Below are 23,894 nucleotides of genomic sequence, written 5' to 3' on the forward strand. Positions count from 1 at the left end.
CCCGGGCCTGGAACTCTCCAAGGCCCTGCCAGTCGAGCAAATTCGCCTCAAACGATCCCTTCTGCTCGGGCGGACGTAGCTCAACGGCGAGGATGCTCAATCAGACACTGGTCTCACTTCTTGAGGAAAAAAAGACGTCCCTTGGAATAATTCCGACATAGTACTCCCAGATCAGACGAGTCTCTGGCAAAAGTCCCTCGGAGTACCTGTGGAATTCTTCCCTGACCAGCGTTGACAATCGATAGGGGCACGTACCGAACGGTCAGCCGGCTCCAAGATTCCAGATCTCGGAGCGGCGTTCAAGCTCTACCGTCTCTTCGATGAGCGGGCGTGGAATGGTCCCGATCGGGCTCAGGGTCTCCGCGCCCGAAATGCCGGGTGCAGAAGATGGCTCGAGTGTCGATACGAAGGGAAAACTGATCGGATGGACGAGCTGCCGCCTGCAAATGAGCTGAAAGTCCTGCTCCTGGAGGCGCACGCGACTGAGACCCAGACTTGGATCACGGTTTCCGGAACCTTTTTTTAGCTATCCAAAGCGGCCGCGATGCTTCTCTCCTATATTTTATCTCGAATCTTCGGTGGATGAAGACCGGTAGCGGACCGATGGCCAGAATTCTCGCCCATGTAGAGTGCTACGATGGAATCTGCGCGAGGATAAAAATTTAATCAAACCTAACTTTTTATTGTATTCAGAGAGCGAGAGGTAAGAAAATTTTCTTCTCAGGGTAGGGGATCCGTATTTTTCGAGCGGTCCCGTTCCCCCTTATTTGCGTATAATGCGTAAGTTCAAGTAGGTTCTCCGAAGCAACACCAGCCACGCTTTACATTCGTCGGGTAATAGTGGAATAGTCGAAGCTTATCGGTTTCGGTCAGACCGAGGAAAAGAGCGATAAGCGACAGCGATGGGGAATGGAAATTCATATTGAATGGCTATTTCGATGCCGAAGGAAACAGACGAAATGAAAACTAGACTTCTGGCCGCAATCGAAAGGCGGGTCTCCCAATCCGAAATGAGCTGATTACGACTCCGGTGGAATGGGGAGGATTCCTTACGGAGAAAAATCGTCAGAAAAAAACGTTCAGATCTCTTTTTCTGAGCCAATCCCGAGCTCGGCGACCGTATTTCGCTTCCTGATCGGCTGTGGACGATGATTGGTCAGTATTCAAAAGATTCTCAAGCACATTTCTGCTCCGCCGTGTACAGAGCTCGGCGGTCATCTTCCGCGCGGTGGAGCTTCTCGACGATTTTATTGTCGGCGACACCACTGAACCATGGCATTCCGCTAACTAGAGGGAGCGAAAACAACATGTCGACAGGCTGAACAGGGTAGCAACGACCGATAACGTTCGGAGCTGGTAAGCGGATAACCCTTGCGGTCGTGGCAGTTCCCACAGCCGTCGTCCGTCGTCTCTCCATGAGGGTTCACGAAGGAAGGACGGGGATTCCTCGGAGGTGGGGGATCTCAAGAACAAGGCAGACTCCATGCTTCTCTGGCATTACCTGATTCAGGTTCCGCTTCGGATCCTGCGCGTAGCAACCGGGTTGCTTGGAAGCATCGAGCACATTCCAGGGAACACGATTCCGCGGCAGATGTTGAGAGTCATTTTCGGGGAAAGAGGAAGTGGATAATCAGTTTCCTAATTCTAATCGTCCCGAGCGCTGGATTATCTCGACGAGCCCGTCGACGTAAACAATAGATTGTTGTTCATCCAGGTCTTCCATCGAAGCGACCAGAAAATAGCTGCCAGTTGAGCAGTCGACTGACCGTCCCCCAACATTGCCGGCAGAACAGCTCCGTGTTGCGAGCGGACGAGCTATCGATGCAGTCAACGTTCCAACGGATTTGTTCCAAATTTTTGCTCTTCAAAAAAGTTCCGCTGGTGGCAGAGACGGAACCCAGAAGAGAAAAACACGGGGAAAAGACGAAGAGGGGATCTTTGAGCGCTGCCGTTTTTCCTGCTGAAAATCGAACGCTGTCGATCACTCCACCCTAATCTACTTCTTCTGAATGCTCAGAAATAATAATTAGAGCCAACAATTCTCGACGTGGACACGGGCCGTTATCGCCACTACTTCGGTTGACGGGCACCGTGTCCACGATAACCTGAACAATGATTCATTGCGACCTGTCAGAGCGCTCAGGCTGAGGTCGATGAAACGGAGGGCGTCAGTATTTTGTCCATGAAAACCCGATCCGTGGGAGCGGCGGCGATTCGACATCGATCGGGCTAACGCCGAAACTTCGCTGGAAATCAATCGACACTGTCTCATCGGAGCTATCATAACTCGAACGGTGACCCCGTTACTCCACACTGAGCACGCTTCCACTCCGGAGAGCGGAGGGAGTCTCCACGGAGCCGTAATCTCCTGATCAGGTCCCGGTGGTGTGATATGGGATCCTACCAAAATCGGCCGGTTCCTAAATGGCTATGTGACTCATCTCATTGCAGTTTCCTGACGAAGCTAATGCTCCGCCTCTTCCGTTGTCTGGGTATGCTTTGCGAATGTACATTCATGTACAGTGCCCATAGCGAGGCCGGGACGGGATCGCTTCCCTCATTTTGCTACTTCCACGAAAGATGGAGGGACCTACAGACCCCGAATGGCTAAGAATCCTTGTTGACCGTCGAAGATGGCTCAAGTGGAGGTCTACGGCACATTCGATGGCTACTCCAGTGCGAAGGTGTCGGCCCCCGCGCGTTGGCGGGGTTTACACAATTTTCGTCGACCGCATCGTACCCCATGCTCGTAAGCCTGCACCGGCTCCGTTTAGGTCCGACGGCACCGCATACGACCAGTGCACAATAAGACGGTCCTCGACGATGCTCACAGCGCCTTCAGAAGATGGTTCGATCTGGCGAGGATCCCATTCAAGGGATTTCGTGGAACTCAAGTTCATAGTGAAGAGCAATTCGGACTCTCAAGAAATTCTAGAACCCTGCAGCCCGAGTCTTTTCGACTCCCATGTAATTGAGTCTTCCGGTATAAACAGCACCGGATTTCGCGGCAACGTCAAAAAAAGCCGGGAGAAAAATGGAAGTGTCACGTCTCTGGATGATTGAGGTTCCATTGTCATCGAGGTGTCGTGATCAGAGGAGTGGCATGAGTTCAGAATCTTCCCTCGGGCGCGAAGCCGAAAGAATAAATTAACAACCCGCTCCCATTCCGGTGAAGGTTCCAACAAACTTCTGCTCGTCAAGAGAAAATGTGAAGTATCATTTTGTGCTGATATGCCCGATAGCAACTCCTAATACTAGTCGTTTAGCAGAGGACCGGAGATGACCGGTTGGCCGCAAAACGAATCGGCGCTCCAAGCCTGATGGTAAGTGTGACTGCCCCAACCGATTGTTGCCGAGCGAAGATAATACACGTGATATGTATTCCTCGAATAACGATCTCGCTAATCACCGGAGTTCGAGATCAGTATGAACTGCCTGTCGGATGATCAGAGCCAGACTATAACGTGGATGAATTTTGGGGAATGGATATCCGTCGCGTCGGAGCATTCGTCGGGATGATGGCTGACTTATCCGTCAGAATGTGTTCGCTAGGACCTCTCCATCACTTCGGCAACCTAGATGGGATTGGAATTTCCCCGTCAACTGGTGAGAAAGACCGATGTGCCGTTTGTCAACACTCATCTGATCATAACAACACGATAGGGACTCCCAATCGGCACGGAGAATCGCAGTCCCCACGTTCAGCATGGGAACATTATCGTGTACGTGCGTCGACACGTACATCACGTTCGTGTGTCAACCGGAATGGCGTCAAGGGTGTTATACTCCGCTCGATGAAGTTACCGATGTTCGATGAAGTTACCAGGAAGATTCTCCTGCATCATGCCTCGAGTTCATGATGACTCGTTCATCAACTATGGGACGTAGTATCTAGCCGGTAGTATGCGGGGAACGGACCGTAGGCCGCCTCGTACATTCATTATATGATGACGACAGTTATATCTTCCTCGGGAGCTCAAGCCTCATTTGCGCGGGATTTCTCGGGTTATATCCCGCCAGATCCGGCTTCGATGTGAGCGATGAGGGAGTCCATCGAGAGAAAGAACGCAAGCATGAAACCATGATGGGACGCAGAATGAGGTCTCATTAAAAAGGTCTCTCTCTAACTGATAACGGATCAAAAGTTTATGAGCTGTGACAAGAAGCGCTCGGGCTTGAACATTGATCACGAGCTAAGGAAGGTGAGCGAGCAAATGATAATTAAAACCCACTACGACCGAATCGGTGAGCATGGTGCGATATCAGACCTCCTGTAAGATTCGCACCCATCGGGAGGAAATCGGGCGGTCCCCTCCATACCTCGCTGAACGGATCGGAACATGTATGGGCTGTCAGAATCGTCTATGTGAGCCCGCGCATGAGCCCCCCTCCCCATTTCGGAAGCTATCGGTGAATCTGGAATTTACAGCGTGTCATCGGCGCTGGCTCAATCATCATCGAGGATTTCCCCCTTATGTTGGCTTCTCGCGTTCCAATCCTGGGTCCTTCATTTCAGAAAATAATACTCTCTTTATTCACGATTTCGATTTTCCCCCGAGAACACTCGATTGATCATGCAGCATCATCATGTTATCATAAACTTCGAATGGGACAGTCTGCACCATTTGTTCTCGCTACGGTAAAATATGTGTATGCATGGTAGTCTTTCACGTGATCTGTCTCTCCCGTGCTTATAGTTATTGCCACGTGAATCACTGCTCGTTTTCTGAAACTTCATGTAAGTATAAATGGCGGATCACATCCTCACGTCTCCGTCGATATGAACCCCCGCCAACAACTGATCTATGATAGCACTGTATAATATAAGGACGAGTAGATGATGAGGGAGGTGGATGTGCTCTGAACATGGATGACTGACACCCGCGCTTAGGCTTCCGCATTCTGATCCTCTGCCACATAATAAATTCTCATCATGAAACAATTCTCGCCATCGCAAAAACCATGAAACAACATAGTTGAGTTGGGTTCGGTTCCCCCGGTACATTCATCGACATACGGGTATTCATGTATCGCTATCTCCTGACTTCACTCGGATGCTCCATGATAACTATGCATCTCAACCTGAACAAACTCGCATATTCGGCGTCACGTCTCGACGCTCCCGATTTCAAGACACTGATTCACAGTGTTCCGGCTAACTTTTTTTTTCAGAGTCGAACAATTGACTAAATCGGCTTGTTGTCGAGAATTCGGTTCGCTTTCTGCTCACACTTTTGGCAACTCTGTCGCAACTGTCCCGCTATCCTCGTCTGCTGGACGAGCCCCTGCGGAATTGGTGTGTGAGCATATCGAAAAGTATTGTACATCAACAAGTCAATTGAAGGCACGATCGACCGCCCAACCAACCAAGTAACGCTTGGCAACACTTGAGATTTCGTAGGCCTATAATCAGTCCATCAACTCCAGACATTTACTCCGAATTCTGTAATCTTAATCTGACAATCCCGGACTCCGTGACAGTCACACCATGACATCCTCCATACGATACAGCTTGTCCTCCGTTCGATTATGCGTGCAAGCGAGCTCCCTCGAGAGATTCACTTGCATCGACAATGGCAGAACTTCAAGTGAAGCCACATGGCATTTACGAGTGCTTCAAGTGTATAACCCTTATCGGCTGAAAACCGGCGATAAGCGAGAGACCGCCGCTGAGACGCCCACCCCTGTATCTCATTTCCTCCTCTTCTAATTAACCGCGCGATCAGAATCGTCGACTCTTTCGGCTCGCCTCAATATCATGTTCCTCGAATTTTTCCTGACGGCCTCCGGAGAAATCGGTGTCGTTGATTGTTCATTCTGTTTTGTTTTTTGCAATTTTTATTCTATCGATCTAGACTCATCTCAACGTGGGAACAGTTCGCGAAGCTAAGCATTTACCATAGTCGACCAGAGCTAGAGAGGGAGCTATGCGATGACAGGGGCTTCTGAATTCCGATGAAATGCAGCAGAGCAGTACGGACACATCTCGAATTCAATAATTTCTATCGTCGCCTGGTGGGGTAGTTTAGCGATGCCTTCAAGTTCCCGTATCTCTACTCTGATCTCACTCAGTCAGAAGCAGCGTCAAACTCAGAGATGGAATCGGCTCGCTGCTGCTGTTGCTGGAGACTTTTATTAGGGTGTTTGTATCGATGTGCCGAAAGCGATGAAGCAGAGGGTCCTTTGTTTACAATAGGGCACAACGTTTCCTCTTTCTAGGTTTGACTTGGAGAGCTGCTCGTGTCGCCAGTTCGAATACTTCCCTCACGCCCTCTTTGGTCCTGGCAGAACACTCGAGATAACCATAGGCATTGATTTTCTCAGCCATGGCGAGACCTTCTTCTCCTCTGACAGGCTCCTGCTTCATTTTGGCCAACTCTTTGATTGTTCCGCTATCGCTGCGGAGATCTTTCTTATTGGCAACCAAGACTATCGGGACACTGGGACAGAAGTGTTTCACCTCCGGATGCCATTTCTCGTTGATGTTCTCGAGTGAATCGGGTGAATCGATCGAGAAGCACATCAAGATGACGTCGGTGTCAGGATACGAAAGAGGACGGAGTCGGTCGTAGTCTTCCTGTCCGGCCGTATCCCACAGCGCGAGTTCAACTTGTTTTCCATCGACCTCGATGTCGGCAACGTAGTTCTCGAAGACCGTAGGCACATAAACTTCAGGGAACTGGTCCTTACTGAACACGATCAGCAGACAGGTTTTCCCACAGGCACCGTCACCGACGATGACAAGCTTTTTGCGAATCGCTGACATACTTCACAATGTCGTCGACAAGCACCGCCGAATCACGGTCGCCGTCGATTTCAAACTCGCACGCACGCACTCACACCCTACCACGTACGGCACTCGGGGGAACCGACGTGAATCGGAAACGGACTTCTGGCGACCAACAGATCGATCAAACAACTGTTGCAGGTACTGACTCTAAAATTACTTCTATCACCACCGCTGTTGCTGCTGTTGTTGCAGGCGGCGACAGTTCCGCCGCTGCTGTTGTGATGATCACTACCGCTGCTGTCGCGGCGGCCGCCGACGAGCCAAGTCGATGGCGTTGGAAAACACGAACAACTCGCCTCCGATTCACGTGAGAAACGCCGAGCGAGCCTTAGTCGACAAGTCCCGAACTCCGGCAAAACAGGAGGAACTTCTCTGCAGCTCGAATCGTATCCTAATCCAGAAACTTTCCGGACCAAGCGTTCGATTGTGGCCTCAGTCGTCCGCGCCTGTCTAGGGAAACGTTCCCTAGATCCGATTCATCTAGGAACTCTCAGACTTCCGTTTTTGCGATCGACAGATTTCCTTCATGCTGCAAGCCCCGGACTCCGATGAATCTCTCGGGATTGCGAATCAGGACTCCTCGTTGATCCCCCGTCCGAACCTAATCGAGGGATCGGGGAACGTGCCCGTCTCTGTCAAAATCCCTAGATTCGGCGGTGGAATCTCCCTAGCTGTATCCGGCGGCGCAACAGGGTGGTGTGCGCCGGTATGTAGATGGTGAACACGATCGCTCACGGGGAAAAGCCGTACTCTCAGCTTCGGATTGAGCTTGCATTTGCCTTATCGCTGCATTCGCTCGACTTTTTTTCGTTGCATCGACTGCGGGGCCATTCGTAGACTTATCTCAAGGGCGACTCGCGGTCTAGCCAGTTTGGAGTGCCGGCTTCCCGGCACCATGCGGCTGTGTATGTAGCCGACAGGCAGCCGTTCCTAGACACGGACAGTGAGATTCAATGCCCAGGCGGTGAATCATCGGCAGCACCAGCTGAAAGTGTCGGCGGCTGATGGCTACTTCTGTTTTGATGCCCCTCTTCTGTTCTAAATTTGGGATATACGTGTCTCCCAGAAATTCTACAGCATTATGTCAGACTTGATGTTTCGGTATTGCCCTGGGAGCGGGCGGTCCGAGATGATAGCCAGCTTACGATTGAACTGGGTCTCGGATAATCGAATGGTACAATTCATATGTCTGACCTGAGTAATGGGAGCATTTCTCGAGAAATCGAACCCGTGCGCGGTGCTCATATCGATCAGAGAACTCGAATCCGAAAATACTCGACGGAGACCTGGTCGATTGTACATAAGTACATGAAGACGGAAAAATCGTTGAGACGGTAGCTTACGGAGGTCGAATTAAATAATATTGACCGTAGGAAGTTGTGGATACCATGATCATTGATGGCCGGTCATCGGAGTCTGAGCCTCGACTCTCGGTGTGTAGTCGAGACCGCATCATTTTCTTTGAGTCATTCTGAGGGGTCCATGCTCGCTATCACTCATTCGTGACCGGTCTTCGTTTGCCATAAACTTCGCCGAGTCACTGCGCAGAGTTTCCGAAAAAGGTATGACGTTTTGATGTTTCTAGCCTTCGGAAGATAATGCGAGACGGTGGTGATGCTTTTATGGGGTATTGTGGGACGATCGACTGGAAGCGCCATGAGAAAGAGTCGCCTGGTGTCTTACGGCTCCCGTTCGGAGACCGTTCGAGGGAAATCCGTTTCCGAGTGCGAGGAATTCCCGAAAATTCGATCTCAGATCCAGACCAGACACCCAAGCGTGCCTGCAGGCTTCGGATGCAATCTTCAATAATACGGGACCATCATAAATCGTAACGCCGTTGCATTGCGGCTCAGAGGGGGAGCGTTTCATCCTTTCTCAGGAGGAGTGTCCCTCAATGTTCAGAATATCTGTCCAGATCTTCATGTCCAGACCCTCTCACATCCTTCCACGTATAACCGATCTAAAAAGAAGATCGTACACCGAAATATGCGCTCAGCGAGAATCGTAAATTGGAGACGTTGTACGCGTTCGCGTTTTCGTTATTAACTGAGCGGATAAAAACTGAAAACCCAACCAGGGGTCCGATCGTAACGCGTTGGAACTGGCATCTTTTTTGTTCGGCATGCGTCGATCGTGGTCCAAAGTCGAGAATTTTAAAGCGTTGTGAGCCGACCGTAACACGGATAAGCAAGGTACGGCGATCTATCCGGAACTTTGTCCTAGAATTGTCGAGTCGTGGCAGTGATGCCGATCCGCATCGGAGGTGACCCGCGCGCCGGGGAATAGGATGTTTTTCTGGGCGCAAGTCGGCATGGAGCCCGTTGCCTTACGACGCGACGCTCATTTATTGAATTCGTCAGACCCCTGTCACGAGTCTGCCTCATTAACACCACATTACCGACGGCCGTGCCGCCGTAGGAAGCATCCTCCCGTCGGCTCTTCGGGACCAGAAAACCGGATTCCTTACCTGGAGCATATGCAGAGACTTGAGCGCAATGTGCAACCTTGCCCTGAATACTTGGGACAATGACCGCCTTCCCTCGATGCAAGCTTCGGGATCCTCACTCGAAACCGAATAGCCCCCATTTGAGGATTTCAGCTCGCGGCGTTCCTCAACCTCGATTCCTGTGTTTCTATTGTACATACTGCGGTTCGTGGAAGACTGTCATCTGGGCCGTGATCAATAAGTGCATGTTCCTCGATAGCGGAAGCCGAGCCGGGTCAGTGTCCCGGAACGAACCGGGTGAGCTACGAGGTGGGCTTGATAAAAAACTCGGTCGTCCCTCTCGCTATAGAGGCGGTGGCACGGAGTCTCGGTCACGTCCTGCGTGCTTTATTCACATCCAGACGAGCGACCGACGTAGTCTCCCCTGATGTTTCCGCCTAGAAATCTGCTCGCCACAGATCTTTGACGCTCTGATCATTATGATTTTTTATAAATTATTTCTACGGGAAATTGACTTCTGACTAATTGAGGGATCGCTGAGATGATTGAAAACCTCGGGTTATCTAGGATCTCTGGAATCAGCTGCTCCCACGATGTTTCAAGTTTTGAAGATGCCTCCGCTAATATCCCACCGGAAGAAGCATCGTAAGCTCGCGTTGTCAGAGCCTCGGTAGAGTCGGTGGGATCTGGAAGACGTCGGGAGAGAATATCGTTCATCAGCCTGCGTCTTTAATTACAAGCACACGATGGGGACGCGCCAGCCGACGCGATTCGACATCCGCCTGGTCACGGAGATTCTGTCGCCTTGTTCAGGAAGGCCGAACGAAGGTCCACACGAGAAGCAAGTCAGATTCTGGACGAATCTTCGCTGACGCGTATGTTTTCGGTGACCTCGGATACTTGGTGGATACGGAGCACGAAGCAGCCGAGGGCCGTGGTCAGTATTTCTCTGACTAGGGAATAACCCTCGACAGTCGAAAAAATTCCTAGCAAGGAACAGGAATGTGACGGCGTCGGGACCACAACAAATCTCTCACAATGATTGTTTGGCAGTATCTACATCCTCAATATTGACGACAAAAGCTGAATCTGGGAGATGGACGGTGGACATGACCGTATAATTCAAGCTTTCTCCGTATAACCCTAATAATTGGAGGGGTTCCGACTCGAGGATTGGAATAGAGCCTCGGATGACGATACGCGATGCGAAACCGTGAGAGCGAGTCGTTGATGTAAGGGAATCTAAAACAATTCGGGTGAAAATTGAGCTGAAATCAGTGCTACCACTCGATCGTATCCTGGATGAGCTTTGAGCGATTTGGGGCTGCAAAGCGTAATTTCTCCGAACGACGGCTGAGGGACCGGTTGACCTCCGTCATGAAGTCCGCAGCCCTGCATCGTCTATTTATAAGGCCGCCCAGTGTCCCGATTCCAGGTTTGCCTCGTGTGGGTCCTGCTGCGGTTAGTTCGGGCAGGCAGGCGACCCCTCCGTTCCAAACAAATCACAAAGCTACCGAATCTTGTGAGCGAGGAGCCAAGTTCTTTCACCTTGTCGAATATTCGCGCACTTGGAGCAAACTTCCGCGGGGACTCTGCAGAGAGCTCGGATGAGGCGGGGGAGTGAGCCTTTAAGGGGCAGTTCTCTCAACGATAAGCTTCGAAACGGATAGTGCAATGAGACCTGAGTCGTCGTCGGTACAGTGACGGGGATTTTGTGGCCCGGTCTGCGAGAGACGACTCGGGAACCGCGCGAGAAAGAACTCAAATACTCGACTCATCGTGCCCCGGCATTTTTCCGGGGGCTGCGGCATGAAAAACTCAAATTTCGCAATGCGCAAGGAGTGGTCAGTAAGGCCGAGATCCAGATGCGGAATGAAAGGCGGGACATACGACAAATATTCATTCATGCAGGGCATTTTCTCTTGTGACGGAGCATCCGGAGGGGACAAGCTCGCGATGGAAAGGGCCAAGGAGGCATTTGGGAGCTCAGAAAAATAAACAATCGAATGCTATGTATAAGAAGTCATTCGTGCATTGGTGGGAAACATGCGACACGATGAAAGATGTGCTCCTACATGTGGCTTCGAGCCCTCATCATCAGCCTCGTAGGACAGCAAGCAGCACACAGCTCACTGCTTGGACTTGGGGCAGCCGCGATAATGATTATTCTGATGATTATATCGTCTCGATATTTTTCCCGTCCTCTTGCAATTCGTCGAGGGATCGCCGCAACTCCTGTGATCTCGGGAGCTCAATCCGCGACTCCGCCATCCTGAACCGAAAAAATCATTCTTGGCGCCCTATCGTGCGTTCGAGATTGCATCTTCCCTTGTCCCGACATGATGAAGCCAGTCTCCGAGAGATGACATGACCACTAGAATTTATTTACAAAGCGACTTAAAGATTTACACGAACACCGTTGGACTTCGTATCTGAACCATTCTCATTGTCCTAATTGTATTCCTAGATCGACAAACTATAGTACACAAGAGATTATCGTTCTCCCATGGAACATATACTTTCTTCGAACCGCGTCTATCCGCTTCCGCGGCCTGAGTTTGCACAGATTCATGCCAACGACTAAACGGGAATACGATCGATGCCGGGAAGAGGCCGGAGACATTCTCTACGAAGTCATGAACATATAATAGTTCCATAAATAATAATTGTATCATGTACACTCGTATGTACATTGTCGACCTCAATCTCCCGACCGAACTGGAAACTCAATGGTCGTTCTCAATCCGCTTCCTAGCAGCAGTAGATTCTCCAATTAGTCCAAGCTCCATGGATGCTCCTTTCTCTCTCGTTCCTGATCCGAAATTTCTGCCTTCGAATTTTCCGGATGTCGGAAGTCTATTGAATTGTGGCCGCAGGCGGTGGCGCTGATTTGGTTCCTCCGAGCATTTCATCAAGGTTCTGAATGGCTAGCGGGTTTCGTTTCACCTCGGTGGAGTTGTCGGATGCAGAACCTTGAGAGTTTTCTGGAGACGATCGAGAGAAAAAGAAACGGTGAGATCTTCCGACTGGTGGTTGTGGGATATTGATGAAAAATCAAAAACATAATTTTTACTTTCTGGAAATGGAACGTCCATCAAATGCATCAAATGAGCGTACCGTTGCTCGAAGGCGCGCCCTCGTCAGCATCGAGATCAACCTGTTCGTCTTTGCTTGAGGATCGGTTAGGGCGAGTGTTGGACATCTTCACTGGACTAACGGTGATTTCTCCGCTGAGCGAACCCAGGTCGAACGCTTCCTCGTCCTCGGTCGAGTTCGCTTCGCCTCTGTCTCGACACGAATCCGAGTCACCTTCGTACACACTGGCCGACTCACCATTTAGCAACTGCACCTTAGCCATTTCCTTGTCAATCTTCTTACGCTGGGTGATCTTTATGCGAGCCTTGCGTTCCGCTTTCACCTCGGTGACGACTTGCAGCTGGAGATTTTTGTTGGCGGCCATTTTGCCCAGAATGTCCTCCTCTTCTTGTTTCGTAGACTTGTAATCCTTCGTGAGCATGTCGTATAGACCTTTGTTCTTCGAGATCGTTTCGGATTCGATTGTGATCACCTTTGGTTTTGGTTTCAAGTCGTCGAAGTCGTTCGACAGCTCGTCGTCGTCTTCGTCATCGAGGTTGATTACTTCAGGCTTTTTGATCTCCGCTGCCGGCCGGAATGGACTGGGCCGAGCCATGCACAATTGGTCCAGAGTTTGAGGAAGCCGCATTGCAATCACCCGTTCACACGGCAGTCTCAGGTAGACGCCTCGCGGGGTTTTCATGACGAACAGTTCGCAGCCGGCTTGCAGCTGTATGGGGGGCTCTTTGGCGAGTCCGATTGTTATGCTTTTTGGGATCCGCATCTTCTGCACAGTCATACCTTGCTTGATGAGGCTGTGGATGAGCGCCGTGCCGACGTTCGATTGCATACCTGTGAACGACGCCGGGAACGCTTGGCCGGTTTTGGGGTCTCTGATCATGTCGAACCTCGACTTTTGGCTCCCGTAAGCTCCCCTACCGTTCATGGTTGTGATACCGGAACCGTAGGTTCCTCTACCACCGAGTTGCGCTGCGCGTTTCTCTTGCTCGTATGAGGCTTTAGCCAATTTTTTCTCGTATTTCGTTAGCTTCTGATCTTTCTGATCGAGTAGAAGCGATTCGTGCTCGAAAGGCAGTTTCGTGAAAGCTCTCGACGCCACCGACACGACCTGTCGCATGATGGGATCTCTGAACTTTTCGTGGCTATCTGAAAAGTCCTCTTCTGGCGGATCACATTCGTCTTCTTGTATCAGCGTCGATACGTCTTTCCACGTCAGTTTAGCTTCGGGATTCATTTCATCAACAACCCTGTCCGACATTCCCTGTTTGTTCACCTGGAAGGATGGACGTCTGGTCATGCTTTGCGGCCTAATGGTTTCCATGGTACACGTAAGTCAGTCGATCTGGGCCGGAGGAGTTCTCTGGCAATACAGGGGAGTCTCCCTCATTTTGCTCTCATCACCTCACCTGTCGGTCATAAATTCTTTTCTCCAGCGAGTTATCACAGACGAAGCGATATATGTAGCACGGCTTTTGCTGACCATAGCGGTATACCCGGCATACAGCTTGCGCATCGTGGCAAGGATTCCACGAGGCGTCAAGAACCACAATTCTATTTGCGCCAATTAAATTAATTCCTAAGCAGCCTGCCCTCGTCGACAAGAGGAACAAGGCCACGCATGGATTGTGATTGAAGTCATTGATGAGTTTCTCACGTTCTTGGCCTGATGTGCCGCCGTCCAAGCCTGAGAGATTGATGTCCGTTAGACCTCTCTCGGGGAGCTCCGATCGGGAAAGAGAGAGAATTTCCGACAACAAATTGAGGGCATCGATCCCGTCGCTTGGCTCTCGAGTGAGAAATGAAAACTTACGGAAATAGGTCCTGTTCTTGACCCATTTATCAGTGTAGTTCAAACCGGGTCTGGGTGGGAGATCTCTCATCTGGAGGAATCTTTCGACGAGGTCCAACGTGAGCAACGATTGGCTGAAAACCAGCAGTTTGTCCCCTTCCCGAAGCGAGGAATCGAGTACCTCCATCAGGAGAACCATCTTATAACTGTTGGTTATGTCGTCGGCTTTGTAGTCAGCCATCAACTCGTACGCCTGTGGGTCAACGAAGAGAGCCGATAAGACCCGTACCGCATCCCAGCGGTCCTGAGAGGAGAGAAAATATTGCGGTCGTTCGTGTCACTCTTACCCATTCGTAGGAAATCTTGTTGAGCTCGTCCTCGTTCACAGGCTTGGGAAATTGTTCGGGGGTTGGAGTTGCGGCGTCTTTCTTCTTCCCTCGTTTCCTCTTTTTCTTCGAAGGGTCTTCTTCGCCGTCGGGGTCTCCTCCCTCGCCGAGCTCGTCTCTCTTCCGAGATCCTAAGCCGTTCAATCCGGACTCTCCGACCTCGGCAGCACCATCGTCGATGTCGAGGTCCATCACGGCAGTAGGAGGGAGACCTTTCTTGTCCCTGACTAGATTGTACAAAATATCGGGATGGTTCCAGATCTTACAGCAGACCGCAAAGATTTTCAGCGGGTTCGCCGATTCGGAGTTCGTGACGAATTCTTTCACCAGAGCCGTGTAGAGAGCTCTCTGGATTGGGGTCATTCGGATGAAAAACACGTGTTCTTCCTTGTGAGGCAGCGCATCCTTGAGAACACCATGACCCCGCCGTTGTACGAAACCCGTCAGAAGCGAATGAAGTACGTGCGCGCGGAACTTCATCAACTGTCGATCTTTCGGCGTCGAGTCGACGCACTGTCCATTTTGAATGGGTCTTTCGAACATGTTGGTGAATTCCATTTTCGTCCCGAGGTAAGACGGTCTCACGAAGTCTACCATGCACCAATACTCTATGAGGTTGTTTTGCAACGGGTATCCGGTAAGGACCACTCGCCGCTTCGTCTTGATATCTTTTAAGGCGGACGACGTTGTCGCATTGCAGTTCTTGATCCGATGGCCTTCATCACAAACCACAAGGTCCGGTCCAGGGTTCACCAAAGCCTCGTACACCTCCTCGAGCAGTTCTCGGTCTTTCCGCATAATTTCTTCGGTGGCTTGCACGGTGGCCTTCTTCCTTCCCTTTGGTTTGTAGACTTTCTTGAGAGCGAGCGTTCTGTACATTTCGTACCCCATCAGCATGACCCCGCCTTTGTCATGCCATTCCCTGACGATCCGATGCCGCGCGGACGCGGTTTTATACGATTCATTCAGGAGAAACACGGGGAAACTCCGGGGTCTGACATGACCCTCGTTTATGAGGGTCACGTACACCTGGTCCTCTTTCGGCAGCCATTTGTCGAACTCGGCTTCGAAGGAAGAAGAAATAGAATATTATTTCCAAAGCTACGGCATGCTCTACACGGAATTATTTGTCCTCTTGAAATGACCAACTGTCAGGATCTTCCGATGGAAGAAAAACTAATTCTCGGACTCGGGAAGCATCGATTGCGTTCTCACTCACCCAGCCAATTTTGGATGGTGTTGATGGGTGTGATGATCAGAACTTTCCTCCCGGTCGTGTGTCGTAGGAACAGATCGGTGAACGTTATGACTTGTATCGTTTTCCCCAAGCCCATGCTGTGCGCCAAAATGCATCCAAAGCCGCTCGACACTTTGAAGCGGGACGCACTCTCAATGACATTCTCGTAGAGGAAGCGAACTCCGTTAATCTGATGGGGCTTTATAATATGGGCGAGTTGAGGGGCAATGAAAATGTCCTCCTCGTCGTCGGGATGGCCGACATTGATCAGAACTCGACCGTTTTCATCACGTATCGGATGCATGCTCGTCGAAAGGTCGATCTCCTCGTCGTCGTCGGAGTCATCACTGACATTTATCACGTCCTTGTCACGGGGCTCGTACTCGTCCCCGGAGGAGATATCGATCACGTCTTTTTTGGTAGCGTTGGTGTTCGCATCATCATCAATGTCTTCTTCATCGGAAGGAATCGCAGCAGCCGGTGAGGGCTCTTCCTGTTTCACAACTGGGGGCAATTCTGCTTGCTCTTGATTTTCAGTTTGCGCCTCGCTTTGGTAGGGAGTCGGCAGAGTTCCTCGGAGTTCCTTCAAGGAGTTGAGCGCCTTCATTCTCTGCTCCTGCAACCTCTTTATCCTCTCCTGTTCCTCTCTCTGGGCGTTTCTGGTGCGTTCATCGAGCGACGCTTCGTCTTTGATATCTTTGATGTTTTTTCGGAGATGCAATTTCGATTTCTTGTCTTCCTCCTCTTCCTCATCGGTCTTCTTGGAATCATCTTTTTCCGCTGATGACGTAGTATTATAGGGATCTTTCGAGTTTTCGCTACTCGCGGCTAAGCCTCCCTGCAAGAACTCGGTGTCAGACAATCGCTCTTGATAAATCTTGAAAAACACGCTTGGGACGGCAATCGGTCGCTGCGGTGGGGCAAAAGCCCAGAACGGGACGGATTAGGGGCAAAAGCGTAAATTAAGGGACTTACTTTGTCATCATCATCGTTCTCGGTTTTGGCACTTTCTAAGGTATTTGTCGATTCTTGAGTGGAATCGTCCTTCTCTGCAGGATCCTCCCTGGAATTTTCTTCTTCCCGAGGGGCTTCAGGAGGTCTATGTTGCTGATACATTCCGTTCATCATGTGAGGGTTAGCCATCAAGCCATTCGTCTGGTAGGGATTCGACATTCTTTTCGAAGGGGAGTCCGACATTGTCATCATGTCGCACCCTGGACGCTTATTGCCTAGTTGATGATTGACGGGCATGTATTGATCGGGCGGGTAGTTCGCCATCTGCTGAGGAGTCACCGGGACACGCTCGTCGAGGGGGAAACCCCCCTGATTAGCGTATGGGTTCAGATAAGGATCCAGAGCGTGAGGTGGCGGAGGGCCCATGGGGTGGGTATAGCTTCCCATATTCATCGGGGAAATGGGAGGCTGATTTCCCATCACCGGTTGAGGCTGTTGGGGCACGGGCCGTTCTGGGAGAGTAGCATCCTTGGCTGCAATGGATGTTTTCGCTTGTCAGACCAGATAGCTTTTCGGAGGGAAAATCGGAGCAGAGAAACCTTTTCGAATCATTCAGAAATACTTTTGGGAATATAGTTTGCCGATCTCCTCACTCGCTTCCGATCGCCACGTACCTTTCCGACTTCTTCGTCGGGGCTTCTTCGCATCGGACGCTGTGGTGGGCGTTCTTTGTGAAGATTGCTGCGCTCCCGGCTGTGCTTCGACGGCCTGTTGAGCTGGGGACAACATTTGGGAGTTGTGGGTACAGGGATATTGCTGTTGACCTACTGTTGAATCACTGTTTCCAGGGTAAGTTTGCGGCGGGGCTTGATGTTGCTGACCGAAGGGTGGCATCATATGGTTTTGGGAGGATGAACAGGCGTTGATTGGCTCGTTTTTCACCGGGCCTCTATTGTAGATCCCAGGATCGCAATACGGAGGTGCATCGTAGTAACCGCCCGATTGTCCAGCCGAAGACGGCGGAAGGAGGGAATTCGAATACCCGACAAATGGTTCGAATTGTGGAGGCTGCGGGTACGAAGTTTGTGGCGACGGAGCTCCATTGTTGAAGTTACTCTGCTGAGGAATGCTGTGGTTGTACTGGGCTGCCGAAGGAGGCATTGACGGCGACGGCTGCGGCGGCAGTTGTTGAGCTTGCTGTTGTGACTGTTGTTGCTGTGGCGGCTGCGCATGCTGATGTTGTTGTTGTTGCTGCTGCGAATGTTGCTGTTGTTGGGGAGGGAGCGACGGTGGGGGATATCCTGGCTCGTAGTAACCAGTGTTCCCGAAAGGACTCAAATATCTTTGGGAACTTGACGAGCTGCTCGAAAGTGAAGATCTGCTATCTTGAGGAAACCACCATGGCTGATCATTGATGACGCCCGAGCTCGATGGCGCTTGCGGCATTTGCGGTGAGTTATAGTATTGGTTCGGGACTTCTTGGACTTGCGATCCGTTCCCCGGAGTTCCCAACGGATGATTCGAGGGCGGGGCATACTGAAGAACAAGCAAACAGGCTGAATTTCGTAACCGAATCGAGATATCATAATCGCGGCGAACGAAACTCGAGAAAATTGATTCTTTCCAGGTAGGGAGGGCCGAACAACAACAACAACGGAGGGACAACCTACCCGCGAGTTCGTCGGTAGAGGCTGTTGATAATTGTAATTGATCTCATTTTGACCGGGATATGGAGCGAAGTCCCCAGGATTGTACCACTGATTCGGCGCTGAATACGACGGCGGGTCCAACGACAGCTGTGATGACGGAGTCGTCCATGGTTGACAATATTGGGACTCCCCCGAACGTGACTGCAGCTGGTCAGGTTTCTGACCAGAAGGCGTCGAATCGAGCATACCTGAAAAAACCGTCACGGGTTGGCCCCAAAGACTGCTCGTCGAGGGACTCGGAAGACAATCGTCTTCGTTTATGAAATGAATGATGATCGGTTTACTCACGCTCGAGGGCAGTCAGTCCCGTCGGCGGCACCGGCGCTTGCTGGCTCAGGGAATTAGAGTAATGACCAGCATTCCGGCCCTCCAACCACGGAGGGGTTGCCATCGAGCTCGGAGCTCACCGGCCCCCGTGCGCGTTGGGAAGCGACACCATGCGCCAGAACCTAATCTCAGATCCGCTCTCTTTGTTGGCCTTCTGCTTGCTGAAGAAATCTGCAATTCGAGATAGCGTTCAGGGGACCGCAGTCTTCCACGGTGCCCATTCTGAGAGTATACGGGGAGAACGATTTCCCGGAACACAAGGAGAAATCATCTCCCAGGACACAGAGAGACCGGCTGGAAAATTCACCGTCAATCCCTTTACTTGTTCATCGGAGTCAATGAGGCTCCACAGAAGCGTCAAATCGTCACCCAAATCCAAGACGAATACGCGATAGGCGATAACAATGACGAATAAGCCGGTGTGACTTGGCCGCGAAATTCCATCGACACACCGAGGAGGCAAGTCACAAAAGCGTCCGCCGCACTCTCACCAATTGATATACGCGGGATGAGAGTCAAAAAGAGCGCGATCCCTATTCTTCCGTGAGGATTCAGTATAGATACCAAAACAACGGATTTTGTGCGCGCTTCGGAGTATCCTAATATTTCTGGAAAGTTCAGGGTACGACAGCCACGAGGCGTTGAGCGCACAAAGTGACAGAAAACGAACCGCTTCTCGCTCGTTCCCCACGGATAAACAGCCGCACTCAAACGTCCCGGTTCAGCAACTTCGCCTAGCTGGCCTCCGAGTACCCCAGTGTTTCCTCCATCATTCCCGATTCTACGTATACTTCTGATACCGGAGCCCGAGCTCAATTCGACGGGGAAAAAGTCTTCTTCCCGACGGGGGATACAACCGCACGCTCCTCTGACGGGAACGGCGAAGGTCCATACCCGCTGATATGGGATGGAATTCAGCTCCGGATGGGAGCCTCGACGCAGAGATCGGTGATCCTAATCGGCATTCGACACGAATATATCCAAACCAACAACGGGAAACCATTCGCAGTGGCAAAAGAGATCCGATTTTGCGCTTGGCGATCTCCTGACTCCTGACTGAGATACACGGTGTACCACCGAAGCCTCTGCCCCATCTCGGTATTAGCTCGAGGGAACAATAAGGAAACGCTCCGCGACAGCAGAAACAAGCAGGAATCTCAGTATCTTTTGTAATTGATTATCCGATCATCGATATAGTTCTCCGCGAGACTGTTTTCGCGGTGCGTCGGTTCATGGATCTGGCACGGCCTTCGTGTTTGTGTGTGTGTGGACAGTTGTCAGAAGTTCTCTCAAAAGTCAATAACCCTTGACCTCGTGAAGTACTTGTTTTCCGATAGTTCTCGAGTTCCAGTCAGCATACACTTCTAGTTGCTCACCGATGTCGGGGGGGCTCATTATCGAAAGCGCTTTACTATCGGTGAGCGCATCCGAACTCCAGGAATTCGAGAGAGGCCTTCACAGCGACTGCATCCTAATCTAGACCTGTCTCCGAAGCTTCATGCACTCGGTTCGAACTCTGTTGGCGGTGGGTGCGTTTGAGAACTCGATGAATGACCACGCGGTGGTCCACGTCCAAGTTCGAGTTCGAGAGTAACTCTCCAATAATTGCAACTAATAAAATGTCCACAGTCTACCAAGATGGCGTTGTATTTACTAAACACGACCCCGAGCAGACGCATCGCCGAAAGTCAGGGAGCGACGGGGCGCCTTTTTTGAACATCTTGGGCTCTTGGGCATTGTCCTCTACTGCCGGGATGCGGGATATACCCCAATGACCTGTAGTTCTCGCTGTATGAGGAAAACACGAGAGCCGCGAAATATTATCGCAATACTCTACAGCAAGCGAGAAATAGAGTAAACGGCGACTCTGCGTTCAAGGGCTCGCATCGGTGGCGGCAGCATGCAATCACCATCTACATTCGTCATCACAAAGGCGGATGCTTCATGCGGAACCTTCTGGACATGGAATTTTCCATCCGCAGCAGTTGTCGACGTTTTCTTCTCGGAGGTTTCCTCCCCAGAGCGAAATGTTCCATCGCTGGGGATGCACCCCTTCGAGCGTGGCGTCCGATGCTCCGGAAAGTGGGAGCCCCCGGGAAATGGTAGCCTTCGAGAATCGTGATGATGCGATGACTGCTATTATTCTTCAGTCGTACTTGAGGCTTGAATCCTTAATGCGCCAAGCAACTCTCTGCATGAACCGATCGCCACAGGGGCTCATGACAGGGGCTCGACAGTGCTTTCCTTAAGCCGATTTCGACCGCTGATTTGTCAGTCGGTTGCGTCATTTCGTGCACTAACAATAAGAAACATGGGACCGTGCGTGCAGATATACACTGGTATAAGGTCGCGCGCTATATGCACGCAAAAAGCGAAAATAAGCTGCCAGACATTGATCATCCGGCGATAGAAGAGTCCGGCACTCCTGTATCGGCAATCGCGTTCCACCAATCATTGTTCTACATCAAAGAGCTAGACTCACCGATTGTAGAACATTACCAAAGGCATTTGATTTCCGAACTTTCAGCGTTGTAAGTGAGCTTCGAGTGCATATTGCGAGCGGTTCTGGTTGGGACGTTTGGCAAGGATCGGACTGTCAAGCGTCGAAATATGCATTTTCATGAAACATGTGCGCAATGCTTGAATCGACACATTCGAGCCCTAGCTCCGACTCATGCAGATCCACGCGATTTCCACTAATTCCGGTTAAAAAGTCCCCGAAATATGCTCTGCGGTCGTGATAGTCTCTAAACATCAACGTTGGTCAGCAAACCCGCGGAAGAGCATCTCCTTGCAGAATGCGCCTAATGCATGGAGTGACGCAGTCGTGTCACCGAAATCGGCTCCCTGAGAATTCCATCACATTATCTAGACATGTATGTAGATCATATATAACTCAAGACATCTATCAATCAAAAACATCGAGATGTCTCCTTCCGACGCGATCCATGTGAATTCTCACACACGAACGCAAACGGAGCGATCGAACCAATTTTTTTGTCGTCCCCATGGTGGGATATCGCCTTAGACTCCGGTGTGAGTCCCGACGCATTCAATGACCGGAAGCCGAAAGGAACTGCTGAGCTTTTTTTCAAGGGCGCACCTTGCTGATCCGAGCTGAGGAGGGGAAAGAATATTTTCGACTTGAGGGGCAACTGATGCGTGAGTCGAGCAGTCGAACTCCACCGCCTCGATTTTCGAGAATGGTATGGTCCCGTTCGCTCGGCATGAAATGGAGATTATTCGTCCTTTCTCCCGTGATAAGTGATGAGTTTCGCTCGGAGAGAGCGGTTGAGTCAAAGCCTATCGGCCATCCACGGACGAACGCTCACAGACGTAATGCCCGAGTAGAATGAGATGTCTTCCCCAAAGCTACTGGTTTAGCAGCCGTAGAACGGGTCCTGGGCTTTGTTGGACTGTATAAGGCTAGTCCGATTTCTGTAGTTTAATCGTTCGGTTGTTGTGATACGCTATTGCTCGGCGGCATTCCGGAAAGGACAAAAATCGTTCATAACTCGAAGGGAGAATGCGCCCCAATATGCGCGGAAATAACTGCCGTTTCGACTTTGCCGTAGCGGCTGGTTTCAGCTACATGATTGGTCGGCATGCTTGAAGGTACCGCGAGGACATAGGCAGAGGTGCCTTGCCCACGCTCCGCATCTCGCAGTATCGAACTTTGAGGTCTCGAAGGTTTCTATCCACGGAGAACTATTCCGCGGACGATTGCGAAAAGAGAGACAAGGGCATCAGACGAAGTCAGCGCAGGGTTTCCGGTCTCCGCTCCACTACCTGTGTTAGGAGCAGGCGGTTTCAATGGATCCGTCGGTCAGACTATCAAATGACTAAAAACCGAGAGGAATCATTAATTCTTCATACAGATACAGGTCATTCATACTAGTTCCCTTCTTCCAACTCCTCCGCAGGGTCAAGCCTCTTTCCCCCCGCCCTCGAAGTTTGTTAGACTTCTTCATCATAGGCTCTGCCACCCGATAACAGGGCACGGCCCGTGTGCCCATTTTTAGGATCCATGAAGATTATGAATTCGAGTTTGCGAGAACAGGGTCGAAACACGATACACAATTGGCTAAAAACGACTCGCTCCCATGTGCGCGACCAGCTCGGAGCGCATATTTCTGACTCATCGGGAATGTTCAAGATGGGTTTTTGAGAAAAGGATATGTTCATCGTTTTCGCGCTCAGAAGCGTCGTGAGTTTCCTGCTTCCGGGGATTCCCCAGTCGGTCCCCGGCTAGGAGGGGACTGAGGCTGCTCTGGAGTCGGACGATCGCGAAGGGCGCTCTCTTCAATTGACGAAGACCTCCTCAGAGTTGCCGAATCAGTTTCTGAAAATCTCGCCTTGGATTTCCGGGAGTGTCGGAATTCTCCAGATGAATATCTCTGAAATTGTCTTGGAAGTCTCCCTTCCGCGCAGATTGCATAATTGTAGTGGTAATCACTGCGCGTAAATTTATAGCTCCGTGAATTGACTATTTTACTTAGCTGGATAGAAGTATCCTTTGTTATACTAATCACAAAAGCATGGTGGTGTGGAGAAGAAATGCTTGTACGGGCACTTTGTCTCGTCCCTTAAATGATGACGATAGTTGACGCAATCAAGGAAAATCAGTTTCAGGAACGCTTCTCTTTCAATCAAAGTGTTTTCATCAGATGTCTTGGGGGAATCGTCAAGCTCAGTGCCAGACTGTTCAAATCGACTGACCGCCTGTCCCATCAGCCAAGTCGCACGCTTTCCTCATGGCGAGGAAGAGCTACTCTCCGAATTCCTGCCGATTTAGAGAGAAGGCTAAGACCCGCATCGGGATAGAGCAGGGGTCCGAAATCTGAAACGTGGTCCCATACATTGGCTTGCCTTATCTGCATTCGGACAAGCACGACCGCAATCGGCTTCTCCACCCTCGAAGTTCCAGGAACAGCATCCCAGCTGCCACCTTCCGGTCTTGAGCTGGCGGAGGGCGATTCCCATCTTCCTACGATCGGAAGAGTATCGAGGGAACACGGCTGCAAGTTTCAGAAGACCTTCAGGAGGGAATGCCCCAAAGCTGGAATCGAGTTCGAAACGAATTCTACGACCTGTTTCCCGGACCTGTTTCCAGGCCCCTCCGATGGGGAAGTAGCCGGAACTGGTCCGAGAAAATCAAGA

At 50.9% G+C, this 23,894-nt stretch overlaps 2 protein-coding genes across 2 annotated transcripts; both read right to left on the reverse strand.

Annotated features, from left to right (window-relative positions):
• Nucleotides 1-4,516: 4,516 nt before the first annotated feature.
• LOC100897974 (ras-like GTP-binding protein Rho1) lies at nt 4,517-6,996 on the reverse strand. The gene has a single exon (XM_003742616.2). The coding sequence runs from the start codon at nt 6,764-6,766 to the stop codon at nt 6,188-6,190; it is 579 nt and encodes a 192-aa protein (XP_003742664.1). The 5' UTR covers nt 6,767-6,996; the 3' UTR covers nt 4,517-6,187.
• A 5,096-nt stretch (nt 6,997-12,092) lies between these two features.
• On the reverse strand, nt 12,093-18,798 carry LOC100902123 (helicase ARIP4). Its single transcript, XM_018639256.2, has 10 exons — nt 18,696-18,798; nt 18,369-18,595; nt 17,373-18,234; nt 16,720-17,231; nt 15,727-16,582; nt 14,469-15,571; nt 14,143-14,374; nt 13,739-14,016; nt 12,354-13,605; nt 12,093-12,220 (listed from the first exon to the last, which is right to left on the reverse strand). Exons 1-10 carry the CDS (start codon nt 18,796-18,798, stop codon nt 12,093-12,095), a joined length of 5,553 nt encoding a protein of 1,850 aa, XP_018494772.2.
• Between the last annotated feature and the right edge of the window lie 5,096 nt (nt 18,799-23,894).

The sequence above is a fragment of the Galendromus occidentalis genome, unplaced genomic scaffold (genome assembly GCF_000255335.2).
Source record: "Galendromus occidentalis unplaced genomic scaffold, Mocc_1.1 scf7180000077428, whole genome shotgun sequence".
In the NCBI taxonomy this organism is placed as follows: Eukaryota; Metazoa; Arthropoda; class Arachnida; order Mesostigmata; family Phytoseiidae; genus Galendromus; species Galendromus occidentalis.